This window comes from Amblyraja radiata, chromosome 35, assembly GCF_010909765.2.
Source record: "Amblyraja radiata isolate CabotCenter1 chromosome 35, sAmbRad1.1.pri, whole genome shotgun sequence".
NCBI lineage: Eukaryota > Metazoa > Chordata > Chondrichthyes > Rajiformes > Rajidae > Amblyraja > Amblyraja radiata.
In genome coordinates this window covers 8,016,077-8,033,908 of record NC_045990.1, presented here as the reverse complement: position 1 = coordinate 8,033,908, position 17,832 = coordinate 8,016,077, and the positions used below count along the sequence as shown (strand labels likewise).

The window sequence follows — 17,832 nt, the reverse complement described above, 5'->3', positions numbered from 1 at the left end:
GTGGTTGTTTTCACGTAGAGGGTGGTGGGTAAATGTAACCAGCAGCCAGAAGAGAGTAGTTGAGGCAGGTATTATAACAATATTGAAAAGACATTTGGACACGTATGTGGATAGGAAATGCTTGGAGGACAGATGGGACTAGTGGGGGGCATCGTGATCAGAATGGGCAAGTTGGGCCAAAGGGTATGACTCTGTGACAGTATGGTTATTTTCTGTATGATATAAGTTAGTTATTTATCCCCACGGAATGGAGTAACATTATAGATATTTCCCCATCCTGTTTCTAGCATAAACACAGATAGTTAGTTATTGCGAATAATGCTTCATGAGGAGATGCCTCTTTTTCCACCTTGCTGATTAAGGTTAGAAAGTTTGTCAAATTGAGATGAATGGTTGAAGGGAACAGTGGAACATAGCAGAGGAATTAGTGACCAGAGGAAGCTTTAATCTTTACTTCATGGATTTACCCATGTGAAATTTGATTTTGTTTCTGGGTCTCTCGTTTTATGTAAAGCTAGCTTTAAACATTAAAAGTTCACGGTCGGTTAATATTCAGGTAAATCTTCAGCCCTCTGGTGTTGAAAATGTGGACTTTGCACTCAGGATTCAATAGACTTGTTCAGACTTTATCATTCTAAAATTGGATAGGAGTGAAGGAACAATAAAATAATAAGAGGAACCAGCTGCATCCGTTAATAGCAGCCAAAATGATTTATCAAACTCTTAAGCTGTACATGTTCAGAAGGTTCAGGTGTGGATGTCAGATTCATTGAATAAAACAACAATACTCATTTACTTGGTATTATGCAAGTATTTTTGCAGGCCTAAACTTTTGTTTGAGAGCACCTGGAGAAAATTCCTACTTCATTTTGGTTTCCAGTTCTGCCATAGATGCTTGGGAGATGATTGATCAAACAAAAAATCAGTATACATTTTTTTTATCCCACACCAAACACTTCACTAAATTTGTTAAGTTCTATGAATTGTGAAAAGCTATGAAAGGTAATGGCAAACCTAGAAGTGAGGAATGGGAGATCATAATTAAGGCATTTTTAAATATTAAATATTCCAGCAGTATTTCTAACTTTTGAATTTCTAATTGTTTGACACTATCCATTGTAAAATAAACTTGAGGGATAAAACCCAGTAAACGTTTTAATTCATGCAAGTAAACGATTTTTAAAAAAGTACAAAAACTAATATTGCAAGGAAATCTACACTAAAAAGCTATTTAATTTAGTGCACGTTCTCAAGTAAGATAAATAGTGACATGTGCTTCATTATAAGCTGGAAGGATAAAAGTTTTGACCCAAGAATGCATAAAAGTATCAAAAAATGTCATTCAAAATTTAAATTCATAAAAATATTTAAGTTCATAATAGAAGGTAAGCTAACCTCTACTTTTATAGTCAGAGACTCTTCATTTTGATTTGATGGAAGTTCACCATTTAAAGTGGCTCTTTTTAGATCTACACCTTGGTCAGCAGCATGGCCACAAATATTTATGTTGTGCAAGATTTATTTCCTTGAAGATTGGAGGACTGCATGCTAGTTACTGATGATCGCAGATGCTCCAGAGATTTCTTTAGTGTTAGGCATTTTTTCTTGATTGCATGACTGTTTCAACAACACTGCATTTAATAACTCTATTAGTTTCTGCACTGAAGCTGTAATTTACCACGTCTCTGCAACCTGGAATTATCTCCAGCAAATTAACTCAAAACCCATACTTGAAATCAGTATCCTCATATCAACTTAATGAAAGAAGCTGAAATGTAGAGTTTTGTTTGCCTTCATTTTGGTTTGGGTAAACCTAATTATGTCTAATTCATGTTTAGTACTTGGATTTATTCCTTCAGAAGATAGACTAGTGCAGCTTAGCTTTGTTGCAAATAACAAAGAATTTCTAAGATCTTGCGGCTAATTTTTTGTGTTTTATTTGGCATTCTAATAAAGTTGCCAAATTTTATCTTGGAATTTTGCCTTCACAAAAACCCATTTTTATTGCAGTTGTTGGTGCATATGTTGCTTCATAATTTGAATCCTAATGGATTAAGACAACAATTGAGAAGTTTATAAAAGGAAATGCTCTTGTTAGAAGCCATTGTTTTCGGACCAAACTCTGTTCCCAAGGCATTGACTCCTGGCAATAAGCGAAGGCCGAATCAGAGTTTACACAGCCTTGGTGTTGTACTTGAGCCTGAAATAAGCTTCTACCGCTGGTCAGCCCTTCATTATACTTTGAATTCTATAACTTTACCTGCATCACCCCTGCTGTAACTTTCATCCATCCCGTTTTTACATCTAGACACTTCTAAACTATTTCTGTTGTCGTCATTCTCCCATACCCTGCTACGCTTGTCTTAACTTGCCCTAGGGCCCACTGCTCGTTTGGCCGTTCTCTCAATGTTGTAGATTTTTAGTTACATTTAAGAATGGACAGTCAATGCTGGTGACGCCAGTGACATCCAACCTACTAATAAGTTTTATTTTTAAATGGGTCATAATATAACAAGACAAAGACTTAAAAGTTTGTGCCATTGTTTTAATTCATTCCACGTCCTTGTCTCATCCTCTTGCTTTAATTGCCTTTACTTCTAAAACTATGATGCCTGTACTTAAAGAAATTATATCCTTGTCTGTAATCTAGATTTCATCACTTGGAATTCTCTTTCTATATCATTCAATTTCTCTCTCCTGCAAGATGTTTTAAAACTTACCTTTGCCCAAAATTTTGGTCTTCTGCCCTAATATTTCTTTAATTTGATGTCCAATCTTGAATCGTAATGATTTCCTGTGATTTCTTTACTTCGTAATGTTTGAATGCGTATATAGTCCTCGAATGAAAAAATAATCTACGGAATTGTTGACTTGATAGCACAATATTTAACTGATTACTCAGTACGTTGATAGACTAATTGCAAGTAGAATGTTGAAAAGCAAAATCATATAAATGCTGTGAATTTGAAATAGAAACATAAAATACTAGGGTTACTCAGAATATAACAAGACATAGACTTAAGGGGCTGTCCCACTTGTGCGACCTAATTGGCGAGTTTAGAAGCGTTCGAGAAAATGCCATGTTGACGACCTCCTTCGACTATGTAGAAGACTCCTTCGACTATGTTGAAGACTAGCTACGACTAACTTCGGGAAAATTGGACACCGAATAGTGGAGTGAAGACGACCTCCTTCGACCTCCCTTTGACTACCTTAGACTACCCTCGATTACCTACGACTAACATGCCGACCTACTACGACTAAACCTACGAGTAGAAAAAGTATAGATTTTTTTCCATGGCGACCTTTTTTTACTAGCTGAGGCCTCGAGTACGTGGAGACCACTCTCGAGCATGAAGGAGAGTTACGAAGACCTCCTACGACCTCGTGTCGACCATGCTGTGAGTATGAGTCGAGGGCAAACTCGCCAGAACTCACGGATTAGGTCGCCCAAGTGGGACATGCCCTTTAAATGTTTATGCCCTTGTTTTAAAATCATCCATGTACTTGTCTCGCCCTCTTTCTTTCATTGATTTAATAATAAAACTGTCGCATCTGTGGAGAGAAAAAGAGTTAATGCTTCCCTTCTGGTTGGCAACCTTCACCTTACTGACTTCTAATGTTTCCCCCTCCGGCTATTTAAATAAGTTCTGGTTTCAAACAGAAAATTCCAAGCGATGAAGTTCAGAGTTTGGAAGTAGGTGGAATTTATTAAAACTGCAATGACCTTTATTAATATAAAGCATGTGAATACTATTTGCAGTAATGCAGTGATTTCCTAGCAGCTTGTCAGCCAGTTGTTAGCAGTCCATAGGTGGAAGTGCAGAGTTGCTATCCTGACCAGTAGCTTCAGCTAATCAACAAGATGATTTCTGACAGAATACAAATGAGATTGCTTCTCTCTGATCGCAAGTCCAGACACTGTGGCTCAAGTTACCGTTTATTAGTGGCACCGGATGCTTGCTCACACTTTCCGATTCAGTCTGCTGCTTTTCCCTGTGGATCCATTAAGACCTGATGGAAGTACGTAAAATTATGATAGGGTAGACGAAAATGACACAGCCTAGAGGACATAGATTAAGTCCAGAAGGGCAAAGTTTAAAAGTGTGCAGGGGCTAGTTTTTCTTAAACAGTGGTGGAGGTAGATACAAAAGTGGTGTTTAAGAGGTTTTTAGATAGGGACATGGATATAGAGGGATGTGAATCACGTGCAAGCAGAGATTAGTTTAACTTGGTATCATGATCAGCATGGACATTATCGGTTAAATGGCTTGTTCCTGTGTGGTACTGCTCAACATGCTATATGGTACACAAAAATGCTGGAGAAACTCAGCGGGTGCAGCTATTGAGGAATGATTAATTCTTGTTTCAGGTGAACTGTTTCGAATGCAATTTCTCACCCAGAAAATAAGCTGTTGCCTTCTGCACTAAACATTCGGTCATCCTCCTCTTTGCTACTTACTTATAATCGTTCATTACTCATGCTGCTTTTTTAACAGTTTGTTTGTTTAAAATATCTTCATACCAAAATTAATATTACCTGGTCTAAAACATTCTTACTGGAACTGATTGGATAAGAGTGGTAGGAGTAGTTATTTTAATGTTTTAACAAATGTGCTTGCTACCACATTTGAGTTAGCAGCAATACTTTGTGTAAGCCCTCCCCACAAAATACAGCAAAACCGATCCATTTATAACCTGTGGTCCAGGTTGTGAGCTGCAGCTTTGCTTGTATATCAGTGGATTAGCTTTTAACTTTTTAATTGTATCGTTGCATTGATAGTCCCATCACTGAGAACATTTTTCCTCAGCAGATGCCTGAATTTGAACTGCACGGAATGGAGGTGAAGGGAGGGAACTTAGTGTATTCCAAAATACCTTTCAACAGTTTAGTTACTGCCTCCTACGATTTTAAATGAGAGCAAAAATTTGAAGCTGAAATTTGCCCTTGCTGATATTTGCTTTTAATCTGTCCATTAGAAAAGCTGGGAACTGCCCCAGAAGTTTAGTCTATTTAAACCTATGCTACGAGGAAACATGATATCTCTTTAAATATTGAAACAAAGTAGAGATTGAGTTGAGGCAGTGCATCATAGCTGTGTTTATTCATGGCTTGCAAGGTTTTGCTCTGACATGTATCTATCTCAATGGGTGTTGCTTTTAAAATGGCTTGTATCTCATGTCAAGCACTGATCTTGAGATCTCCTTACCACAAACTGAATGTAGTCACTGGTTGTGATTTCAGTTGAGATTTCATTGAACCGCAGAATGTTCTGGTTGGGGTTTTTAAACTGGCCAAGAACATAGCCCAAATACTCTTATGTTGGAGTTGAGAATCTGACTGGCTTCCAGATTGTTGTTGTGAATGCACAAAGAGGGTGTGCTAGACTTTAGTGGGTTACTCTAGGGAAGAAGCTGTCAGTGAAAATCACGGTTTTAATTTTCACTTGCAAACACATGGCCCAAGTGTTTTCTCCCCGGCACCGTTTTACTGTTTTTAAACTATCAGAGCTTGTCAGAATCCATGGCTGGGTAAACAGAAATGTTTTTCAAGTAAATATTGGGAAGATTAAGGCCATGTTTCTGTTTCTTAGCTGTTGATTCCTTCCCCCTCCCGGATATTTATCTGAAAGTGAACACGGCCATTTGCCACTTTGGTTTATTACATGACCCACAGTAGTGTTTCAAGCCATGTGCTGCCATTCCAGTACCTCTATTTCAACTCTGGTAATGTTGCTGTGTGCTGCTGTAGTCTTATGCATCTGAAGTCTTATGACTTTGTTATCTCCAGACTCAACTATTCCAGTGCATGCTTGGCCCCTCTTTTTCAACTCGGCCCAAGCTTAAGGTGTCTGTAACCTTCTTCACATCGTCCCATTGAACTTGCTTACCCACTTGGCTCCCGTATTTTTAAATCCCTTCCAGGGTTTGACAAATCCTGGGAAAAATGCAAAATGCTGAAGTAACTCAGTGGGTCGGGCAGCATCCTGTAGAACATGGCTAGGTGATGTTTTGGGTCAGGACCAGTCTTCAGACTCTTGACAAATCCTAATTTCCCGATGGCCCTTTAGCACCATATAGTCTTGGATCATTCAAGTGAAGACAGGAGATCACAGATTTGCCTCACGTCTTTATACGGCCATCTCACCTCTTTCAGTCCAGATGAGTGGTCTCAACCTGAAATGCCACCATCCTATTTCCCTCCACAAATGCTGCCTGACAGGCTGAGTTCCTCCAGCAGCCCATTTTCTCCTGCGTTCCTCTTTATTCCCAAATGTAATTGCTGCACCATTTGAAGCTACACCTTCAACGCTGAGGCCCTAAATTCTGGAATTGCAAATCATTCAACTTTGCTTCAGGCTCTTGCCTGCACCGAGGCATTCCTTGCGTTCTGCCATTTGGATTGTCTTTTGGCTGTTGTCCTTTTCTTCTTGTGTAGGAAGGAACTGCAGATGCTGGAGTAACTCAGCAGGTCAGGCAGCATCTCTGTTGAAAAGGAGTAGGTGATGTTTCGGGTCTGAACCCTTCTTCAGACTCCTTCACCTACTCCTTCTCTCCAGAGATGCTGCCTGACCTGCTGAGTTACTCCAGCATTTTGTGTCCTTTCTCCTTACTTAGCTTGGTATCATTTTTGTATTTGGTAACTCTCCTGTAAAATGCTTACGGATGTCTTTGCTACATAGGCACCATGTATGTTGAGGTCTATCCATTATGGAAATTCTGGGGGTAAAATGAGAATGTAATGGGACTTTCTGGTTGGGGCCGGACCTAAAGGTGCTGCACTAAGGTGGGCCATCTGTGGACAGGGTTGGGGGACTACTCTATGTGTTGCCAAACTTGGGTGGGCGGGAGCTGTATGCAGTAATAGCTCATTCCAGCAGGGTGAATGGGTTTGTATCGTAGCTGAGAAACAATACTATTCCTTCTCCAGAGATTCTGCCTGTCCTGCTAAGTTACTCCAGCATTTTGTGACTATCTTCGATTTAAACCAGCATCTGCAGTCCTTTCCAAAACAATACTAATTAACAGATATAGGCCCGTGTGCTAAATTATTGGAAAATATCCATGCATGCTGACATTATTAATCCTTTCTCCAGTTACGGGGTCTTTTCAATTTTCAAACCTTTCAGAATCCAGCACTTCATTAGAAGCGCTGGATTCTGAAAGGTATGAAATCTGTTAATTTCTCAAATAATAAGACGAAGACGGGATCAAAATATTTGAATGTAAACCTTGTATCCAGATTTAATCTCGCGGTAATTTTAAACAAAAAACGGTGCATTGAAGAACATTGATAAGTTGGAAGGAAATAATTGTTCAATAGAAAATGCTGATCGTTGAGTGGACTAAATGCTGATAGTTGAATGGGCTCTGGGGCTTCCTTTACTTTGCATCTTTTTCCCATTCCAAATATCTGGCATGATGCACGGATGAGGAATGAATGTGCGAGTCTGTGTGTGTGTGTGTGTGTGTGAGATGCGAGTGAAAGTGGAGCATTTTTCTGCTTTGCAGTCATTGAGAACTCCCTAGTCAGAGAGGGTCTCGCCCGTGATGCAGAGCGCCCACTAGCTCTCTCTCCTTGCCTGCGTTCCCCCAGGTGTCAACCATCTTAACTCCCAAGAGCAGCCCCAAGTGGTATGTGTTAATTTCTATTTCCATTTCACACACCATCCGCTAAAAGAAATCTGCAGACAATCATTGCTAAATTAATGAGCCTTTGAAGTGCTGTGGGCTCTTGTCCACTAGGAACTAGGCTGAGACCTGCCAGAACCTCAAATTAAATTAGGAATTAAACTGTGGAAGGCAGGGTGGTAACTGAATCTTAATTTCATTTTGGACAACAGAGCACCCAGTCAAGTTAGGAACCTGTGAGTATTGTGGAGTGACACTAACCACGGGTGTAGGCCTCTCCAACCATATGCGTGGCCATCTGAAATCTGGATTGAAAAGGAAGTTACCGAGTCTGTCTCAGTTTGAGGAACTCCACGAAAAGGCTGAACCTGCACTCACCGACACATGTGAGACCCTTTGGCTTTGTATAACTTAACCAAAAAAAAACTAAATGTGAACTTTGACAGTGCCGAAGAGAAAGCTTGTTAAATTGCAATTGCACTGTGAAAGGAAACTGTGTGTGATGATACATGCTGTAATCCAGACACGAAGTTGGTCCCCACTAATGAAGTTAAGCGTCTATTCCATGACGTGCTTGAGAATGCAAAGCCTAACCCTAGAAGTTCAGGGACTAGATGCAGCTTTTGCTTGCTTATGTATGTAAGTTTTTGTTTTAATTTGCACGTGAGTGGATTGTATTTATTGTGCCTTTTGTTCTTGCACTCTTTTTCTGTATAGAAACGGAGCCAAGGTGCTTAATTCATTGTAATGTGTAAGTAAGTTAATCCGGTATAAGATTGAAATCAAGCCCCGTTTGCATGCGGTTTGGTGACTCACCTCACAAGCGCAATTTTCAGATTCCAACGAATTCAGAGAAAGGTTGGTTAACAGTTAGGAGAGTAGAAGAAATGGATTGTACTGACTCCCTCTGTCCTTTTAAAGAGTGTAACTTTAAAGAATTCATTTGGCACTAAATCTGAACGTGTGTTGTGGGAACACCTTTCTGATAAATGGCATTACTGTTATACCTGCTTGATTCCTGGCACATGTGGAGTAATTGTCTGTCCTGTCCAGTAGAAGCAGTTAAACCCTCTAAATTACCACTTGCATTAACCAGAGTTTTTAGTCTTTAAAAAAAAGTAAATATTCTAATAATGTTACTTTTTCCCCCCATCCAAAACTCTACAATAGACACGACCATTCAGTATAGCTGAAATCTAATAACTTGATATGTTTCTGCACAATTAGATTGAATATAGCTTGCATTGGAATTGTAGTTGGATTACTGTTCTAGTTAAATGATTTTCCCCCTGCACAATAGTCCCCACAGATGCTCGAATAATTTTGTCTTTTTTCATTTGGCCAGTGGTATGGGATCAAGATATTTGTCAACATACTGTTCTTAATTAGAACTTCTTTCAAAGTGCCTAAGTGCCTTTTGTACTGGCAAATATTTAACTCTATAAACCACGGCATGGGAGTAATGTAGTGCTCGTTAAGCAGTGATCTTTGGAGGGTTTAAGTGTACAGGCAGGTTTACCACATCTGAGATTATTTTTGAAACTGTCTTCCCCATAAGGTTTAATGGATATAATGTGTATGTATTTCAATAAGATGATAAGCTAACGGTTTCTCTTTCGTGTTCAGACAATGAGCGTAAGCAACAAAAGCCAACGATATACACAGAGAACTTGTCACCGAAACGAGAGGAGGGGAAGGAGACAAAGACGTTCAGGTCAAAGTCAGAGGAACCCAAACCTCTCCGAGTCAGGCCTGTGATCTTTCCAGTCCTGAAACCTGAGCCGCTCTCACTGGTGAAGTTTATAGGAAACATCTATACTCTGAAATGCAGGTGAGTGCGCCGCCTTCACAGTGAAATGCATTTAACCATTGGTCCGTGAAATTTGGGCGTGGGTGAGTTTTGTTTTTTGCTCATCTCTAACTCTCAGAACATCCTTGAACATAAGGAATTCCAGGATTTTTAACCAGTGACACCTTTCTGCTGTGGTAATAGTGTGGCAGAACAACATTTTTGGGTGTGGATGGGTTGAGAGGCAGTTGCTGGATGGGATGGTGTGATAACAATTCAGCCAAATCGTGAGTTGATTAGATTAACAGTGGCATCTTTCCTTCCCAAAAGGTTTTGTGATGTGGAGTTCCATGGGCCTCTCTCAATTCAGGAAGAATGGGTGAGACACCTTCAGCGACACATCCTGGACGTGAACTTCCCGAAGGTGGAGGCTGTTCGCGAAGAGATCTCCACGTCTGCTGAGCCTGAGAAATAGGTTGAATCTGCTGCCTGTGTAGAAACCTGGGTAGATGGGGTCAGATCGACAAGCGCAGTCTCTCTCCAAGACACATGCCATTCTTTTTTATGTTCTAGTTTAGTGAAGTTTGGAAAGGTTCTTCTTTGCCTTTGAACGTTTAAGTCCCTGTGTAGTAATGAAAGTATCTGCCTTACGTGGGTTTCCTTATAGAGTAATTCTGCATTCACCTCATACAATTAGAATGTCGCGCAGAACAGCTTAGCCTTGATTAATGTTGTATAGTCTAGAAGCAGTCACGTGCCACAGTCCTGTCGAGGAGAGCCGCAGTGTCAAGAGGGCGCTGAAGTATGTGGCACTAATGTAGCCGGGGCCACAGCTTGCTCCAGATCCATTTGGCCGCCTGCCGTTAAACCCCCAGGCAAGGAATCCTGCATTAATTTGTGCCTTGGGAAAGACGGAAGGCAACACAAGGCAGATGGATGACAGTAACTTAGTCCATTTTTAATAACATACCACTTGTTAAATTGTTGTGAGTGAAGCTTAAATTTGACGTGTCGCAGTTAAAGATAACCAAAAGGACTCCTCTGCAGGCTGCCCTCCTCCTGCTTGTTGCGTTGAGGCAGATACAGGCAGCTGTGACACAGAGGCGTGGACGTGGCCATTGCTGTGCTGAGTGAAAGGGGGCTGTGCTGGTTTGGATACAAGGCACAGGTCACCTGGTCCTGCCTGGCATGATGTCCAAGGCTGAGGCGCGTCCACTGGCATATCTGGCCCATAGCCCGGGGGGGGGGGGGGTTCACTTGCATTGCTGCCAGCCTCCAGTCCAAAAGTGGGCAGTGGGTTCTCCAGCAGAGTGGACAGCAACTCCCTCCGGATCTGAAAGGGTGCTGTGTTACAATGGGCTCTTCAGATAGCAGAGTGCAGACAGCTATGTATACATCAATCCCTGCTCAAAGGCAATACGGAGTACTTCAGTCTCACAGTCTGCCTGGTTTAACTGAAACGTTGGTATGTCCGCTAGCAGGAAACCTGCTTTCCGCTTCCATTAGGTCGGAAAGCCTTTGAAACAGAATCCCTCCTCCCACAGTTGTGTATTTTGCCTCACTCCTGCCACGTGTGGATCGAGTCACACAATTCTGTTTCTCGACTAACGGGCATGTGGCTGTGAGGGTGGGTGGGTTGTGGGTGGGGGGGCAACGCGAGTCCAAAAGGGGGACGTTTATTCCTCGTAGTCCAAGCCACTAATTTCGCATTTTGGTCATAGATGTTTCAGAATTTAGTTGCAATTTTAATATTTAGCGAAGGGGCTATTTGCTTTTAATGTGTTTAGGTCACCAAGTGGCAGTGCATTTGCGCAGAAAGATGTAGGTATACTTGATAGTTGTACTGTACAGATGCCTTATTTTTCCTTTTGTCGTCTTGTACGTGTGCTGGATGATGGTTGATTTTAGCAAAGTGTAAAGCAGGTCCTTGAATCTCTTGTGCTCCCTTTCACGTCCGTGGACCCCTTGTCACCTTGTGTCTGACGAGCAGATAGATGCAAGTTTCTCCCACAGGAACCAGCCCAGCCACTGCTTCCAGCAGGGTCACCTGCCTGCTCCATCGGTTATGCATCGAAGAGATCTCCCTGCTACTGGGGTGATCGACCATCCACTGGTCCTTTAGCAAGCCAGGTAATGATGCTGTGGGGAGGAAGAGGAGGGAGTTCTCTCAAGGCTGCTCATTAGAAAGATATTCGTCAAATTCAAATCTCTCTTTCCTCTCTCCACCAAAACAAAAAAAAATCTGTCTCAGAACCACCACTTCTGATTTGTAAGTGGACTACAAATGGTTGATTTGTTTTGATTGACTGTTTGAATTAAAACCTATTGTTTGTGATCACTATCTATTTTCAGTGTTGTGATGTGGGTCTGTGCATCTAATGCAGTTGGACTCTGTGACCAAAAAAAAATATCTTGTTACCTGTTTGTTCCTGTGACTGTGTATTGTAACTTGGAGTGTACTGAAATATACCTTCATAACCAAAGGTGCTATGAAATTGGTTGTTGGGTATCATAGAAAAAGATTTTGTTTTCCAGAATGGACTGTGTCTCAACACATTTACACAACCCTTCATTGAACCAGTGGAAATTCATTGTACGTAAATCCCCTTCCGATGGTCATTTGGGTAGTTTATTGTTGTGGGTTTTTTAGTGTATTGGTAACAAAATATATATTTTGAATATTTCATTTTAGTATTGTGTTGAACCTTTTAATTTTAGTTCTGAACTTCCCATCTTCACTGCCAAACTGTCACTGCCACTCCTTCACCTTGGGTCTGGTACTTGCAAGATGGAGGCAAGACCCTTCACTACGCTCCGCCGCTGGCAAACTTCTCACACTTCCTCAGACCCTGAGCCACACAGATTCACGGTTATTGTTTCTACATGTCCGCTATTAAGTTTGTCTGAACCCGCAACCACCTGTGTAAATCCTGGGATTTTGGTTGCTCCTGTTCGCTGGGGGGCACCTCGATCTTTCCCTCGTAATCCCATCCCACTCCCAGAACAACCCAGGGAGTAAATACAAATTTTCTGCGCCGTTTGTGTATTTTCAATCTGGGTTTGTGTGGAGTATTTTAAATGGAGCAGATCTTGATTATATTTCAAATGAGTCTTCCTGAACTGGGAACTCTTATGGTATTAATACCAATTTGTCACCTTGTTGCCAGTGGAGACGTTACTTGGAGTTGCCTCTTTTCTGAAGTTTGCTTGCTGTGCAATCTGATTGTTAGCAGCCCACGAGATTGTTCTTTTGGCTTTTGAGATTTCCTGGAGATCTCTAGTCTTGTTGATGGTCTGATCACATTTAATGGCAGTGTGAAATAAATCTTTATCTGCTTCAACAATAACTCTTCCCATCAAATTCAAAGGCATGGGAGTTGATTCAACAGTCAGGTGGTTTTTAGGAGAGCAGCATGTTAAGAGAGTAATGTTTGGACCTGGTGCTGAGGCTTTGAAAGAGTTAAGTCAATCAATCCAACTTCACTGTTCGTTCTGAATAGAATTAATTATTTTCCTCCATCTATTCCTGTTAGTTTTGATGATCAATCTTTGTAGGTTTATCTTTTACTTGAAACTTTAAAGGAATCTCTTGGGTAGTTGGCAGTGTCTGTTTGTCCTGGTTGTTGCGATTGAAGATTGTACCAGGGAGGTAACGTCTGTGACTAAATCAGTGAAGAGGTGGAGAAAGGAATCGGCTATTGGCTCTGAACGTGGTTGCTATTGCCTTCCAAGAATCTGAAATGTATTTGAGAATAATTTTTTGGTAGTGCAAATATTTAATTACTTAGGGTTGTGACATCAATGATTTCTCTGGTGGTGGTTACTATAATGAGATTTTGCTTTTTGTTTTATTGATGTAGTTGTAACTTCATAAAAATGCTTTTTATTCTGTACCCCAACTTGTTCTTGCATGTGCTGTTGAATATTACTGATTCTCAACCCTTTGTATTTTAACCCACTCCTTTTTTAAAAAAAGTATTACAGCTACCACAATAAAAGTGAATTTTAATTTTGCGCAGCTTGCAGATTCACAGCTTTAATTTCCCTTTTGTTAATACATGGAGTGTTGAGGATATGGAGTAAAACCGTTTTGATCACCATCTTCTGGCAAAATCGTCCTGCACGATCGGTCTGTGCAGATGAACGTTTCCAAAGCAGAGTGATATTTCAGAAGTTTTGTTTCAACCAACTCGCCTCGTAGCAGAAATGTGATTTGAGTTTGTGAATCATACTGAGTTACTGGGTTTGTAGCCAGTGAGATGGGCAGCCTTGAGTTTTGTGTTAATTCCCAGATTATAATAGGCAGTCCCATTAATTGTTCTTTTTGTTAAACTTTGATATCGTTTGCTGGAAAAGTATTTTTTAAGGTGAACACATGGGAATTTTAACATCAAACCAATCAGTAATGAGTTCAACAGCCATGTGTATAATGTTTAAATCACATGGAATGAGGCCCAATCCATTCTCAGATGTAAATGTTAGTGTTTTTGAAGGTAGGTGTAGAGTGGCTTACAGATTCCAGCAATTAGGTTACCAGGCAATTGGTGAAGCAATGCTGGTTGGGATTTGGAATTATCTTGATCATTTCACTGTTTTGTCCCCTTTCAAAATGTGAATTGTCTTATTCAAAATGTACTCCGGAGAATCTGTGGTTCTGCAAAGCTGCTCCACTTTGAATGCTACAAGAATAGCCACATAAGGAATGTTGATATGTACCCAACAATCCACAGTGCATCATGGCAGTCCTGAGTGAATGTTTGTAATCTAGTTGTAATTCTGATTATTTTTCAGTCTGATTTTTGATCATGTATGCAGATCCCGCATCCTTTTCAGCTGCCTTTGTTGTGTAGTGCTTACTCTGGACTGGAATGTTCAGATTTATCGATTTCTCCAATCTCTCTAGACTGTTGGTCAGGCTCTGTAAGCTTGTTAGGGTTTCATATTTAATAGTTAACCCCTGGGAGACTTAAATCGTGGGCTTCTTGCTGATGCTCACTTTGGCTTTGATGGTTCCCATGGCTCACTAACTTGCTAACATCCTCTGACCAGATCCAAGTAATGTATGAGAAACTCATCTCCAGCAAAACAAAATACTTTATGTTGTCTCGGGACACCAGATAGTAAGGAGATATATTAGGAACCCGTACGATGTTCCTGCAACCACATGGAGGTCACTGGCTTTGCCATTTAACCAGTTGGGCTAGCCAGTTAGATTATGAGTGGATAGCTGCTTAGAGTTATTGGGCATGACCTCATATGACCTGTTTTACCTCAACATGATTAAGTGAATTGTTCTGCACTGTAAATAGGGCTAGGACATCTGCGGCAATAGTAAATATATTGTCTAGGGCATCTGCTATGAATCTTTCCATGAATTGAGGAAACATTCATGACTTTTGAGCTATCCAAATACACAGGTGTGAATCTGAACAATTACCCGTGTAAGTTTCTGAAATGTTGCTTGGAGTGATGCCGTCCCACTTTTCCCAGTTCCCCTGCTGATTTTGCTTTAAGATTCTGAAGAGAAACTTGACTGCATTAGGCCTCATATTCTGTGGAAAATCAATGGAGGGCTTGGGTTGTTTAGTTTGGAGATCCTTGCAGACAGTTACAACTTGTGGAAGTGTGGGTTTTTGTGTTCGGTTGATCTGCATGTTCTACCAGAGACAGGTGCAGTAAAGTACACATGCTGTGTGAGGTCAGTAGTTCTTGGATTAGACATGTAATGTGAAACTACATTGCCATCCAGTTTCTACCAGTAAAATGCTGCTTATCTGGGGACTATACCTGAATGCTAAAATTATGGTAAAAGTACCCAGGACGATTAATCTACATGTTGAGCAGGTGTTTCATGACTGAAATTGCAGTACAAGGGTTCCGTTTTTGTAGCTATCACTGTTATACAGATTGGAACTATGTTTTTTTTAATTAAAAAGAACACTATAATAGAAAACGTTGCATGTCATTTCCAATGGACATGCTCTGAATATTGTTGCTGCCCAAAACATCTTGTTCCTGAATTCCAGAACAATTTTTCACTCTCAACAGGAGTAGCTAGAATAAGAAGTGTATGCAATCGTCATATGGACCATCACGGTTTGAATAAATTGTATTTTGGTGATCTTGCAGCATTAAAAATAAAAAACCCCTGAGTGATCGATCACAAGGTCAACTCTTGAAATTCTGAGGTGGGGTTGGGCATGTAGGGGGAAGATGCATTAACTGTGACTAGAGCTATCTTTCTGTGCTTCTTTTCTTTGAGGCAGGTATATGTTGGAAGGAATACAACAGATGTTGGAAATGTGAAAAAGTAAAACCTTGAAGTGCACAAAGCAACAGTTCAGTTGCAGATGCTGTTTTTCAAATCTTTTAATCTCTTAAATATCAATGTAGCAGACTGTGGTTAATTTATTTATTTTTCCTGATTAGAAACTCTGGATTGAAAGCTTCCCTGAATGTGTGATGATACTCAGTCCATTCCTTTGATTGTCCCCCTCCTCTCCCCATGCACAGTACTGTTAAGGTTGTCATTCTGCTTTTGTATAATGTATTTTGTAGGTTTAAAAAGTCACTTTTACACTTGGAATTTTAATTCATGGTCTTAAGGTGTTTCACTGATGCCAGCCACAGGATGATAAAGTATTGGACAAGCTCCTTTATATGGAAGCCAGGATCACTACAGACACATTTTTTGAAAAAATTGTCAACGCATTAACCTGATATTCATGTTGAGATATTGTAAAAAGAAATTGTTGCATGGTGTAAAATAGTTTGAGTTCCTGTAGTCAGCTGCAGTTCTTGACCTAGTTTGTACCAAGATGTGGTGAATAAAGTACTAAAGGGTAGTTAGGCTTGATATAATATAGGTGTAACCCTACAAAGAGTAGAGCAGATCTAAGGTATGCCCTATGGAATCCTTGTGGCATGGCTTTAATATGCTCCTCGTTAGTATCTAAATAGGTGTTAATGTTTTTGCCTCTTAATCATGTGGTCACTGTCATAACTAAACAAGTGAGTACTGCTTGGATTATTTTCCTTGCATTGGGTAGTATTACCTTTCTTCCTCTCTCCTAGGTCAAATTCATTTGACATCCAGGGAGGTTGTTTCTTTTTAATGGGAGGAGGTCAAACATTCAAGCTAGAAGCTTCCCTTTACCAAAGTGAAATAAGGTACAGGACTAGCATTAATGTTCAAGGCTGAGTTTTCATTCAGTATTACCCTGCATATTAAGATGCAAGATTTCTATAGATATTTGACAACACTCTAGCTGGATGAAGGATTAAACCGAAAAGCTCAGTATATAGATATTACTGCAGGGCACGATCCTAACTGCCATTTTCTCTTGGTACATAATGAGGACCAGTAGAGATTAATCATTGTATAATGAATGCTGTTGTCCATGGTTTTAAAATACTATCGTAAGCTACAATTCAGTAGCTATGGTGAAATTTCCTGTGCTCAGGTTTGATGCGTGAAATATTTGAAATTCAACCTTTAGTCTCTACTGCTGCTTATTTGTATCCTGCACCGTTGCTGTTCTGTTGCTGGGGTCAGTGGAACACATTTGTAATTAGGTAGACACTGCATTTTATAATTTTTTTTAAATATGTAAACTTGATTGCGCACACAGCTGTATAGGGCTGTATTTACTGATTTGTAATGGAGTCATTTATAAATTTAGTATATGGTAAAGCTTCTAAGGAAGATGTGTACAACACATGTTAACTCAACTTTCCACACTAACTTCTGTTCTTAAACTGTTGAAGGTTAAACAAACCAAACTGGAAGCTGGTGCCTCAGAGGTATAAACTGTTACTGCTGTACATGTTACTGAAGGTTGTGTATCATTTACTCCAAATAAACAAAACCCAAAATAAAAATGTTCAGACTGGTAAATTTAGTATGTTAGACCTTGAACACAGTACCCTGCTTAAGTGAGAATTTGTAAGGATGTGTACTGTACTTGCAATCTTAAAATGCTCCAGTGCAGGTCCAGATTAATTTCAACTCTAACGATACCACTGATGCCATCATCCAAAACAGAGGTTATGTTGCAGTCTCGAACCTTCTCACCTCTGAATGATTCGGAAATGGCTTCCCAATTATACCATAAATCTCTCCTGAACGACTTTTGTTTAGTCTTTTACAAGTGAAGCTGGGAAAGCTTTTACTAAAAATACTAGATCTTTAACTCATATTTGTGGCAGTTCCATGTTCAAATTGTGTACACAAGTGTTATCCTTCCAAAGTGACTAGCTGCCCTAGAAAGATTGCTTTTGCCGTTCAATTTCACGTAAGCTAAATCAGGAACCCTGCCACCCTGTGATTCAATTATGATCCAAGATTCCTTTCCAGTACAAAGATCATATTCATCCTCTGAAAGAGCCTCCACTCCCACATGGAGTTATCT

The 17,832-nt window shown here is 40.2% G+C and overlaps 1 protein-coding gene across 10 annotated transcripts in view; it reads left to right on the top strand.

Moving 5' to 3' along the window:
* LOC116991975 overlaps positions 1-17,302 on the top strand; it is an 86,980-nt gene extending 69,678 nt beyond the window's left edge. For 9 of the 10 annotated variants that reach the window (XM_033050995.1, XM_033050996.1, XM_033051001.1 and 6 more), the window contains 3 exons: positions 7,845-8,018; positions 9,259-9,463; positions 9,752-17,302. In XM_033050995.1, coding sequence (XP_032906886.1) covers positions 7,845-8,018; positions 9,259-9,463; positions 9,752-9,896 — 524 coding nt within the window. In that variant the 3' untranslated portion in view covers positions 9,897-17,302. The remainder of the gene's footprint in view (positions 1-7,844; positions 8,019-9,258; positions 9,464-9,751) is intronic. The other variant, XM_033050998.1, reaches the window with a different exon arrangement.
* The last annotated feature ends 530 nt before the right edge of the window (positions 17,303-17,832 follow it).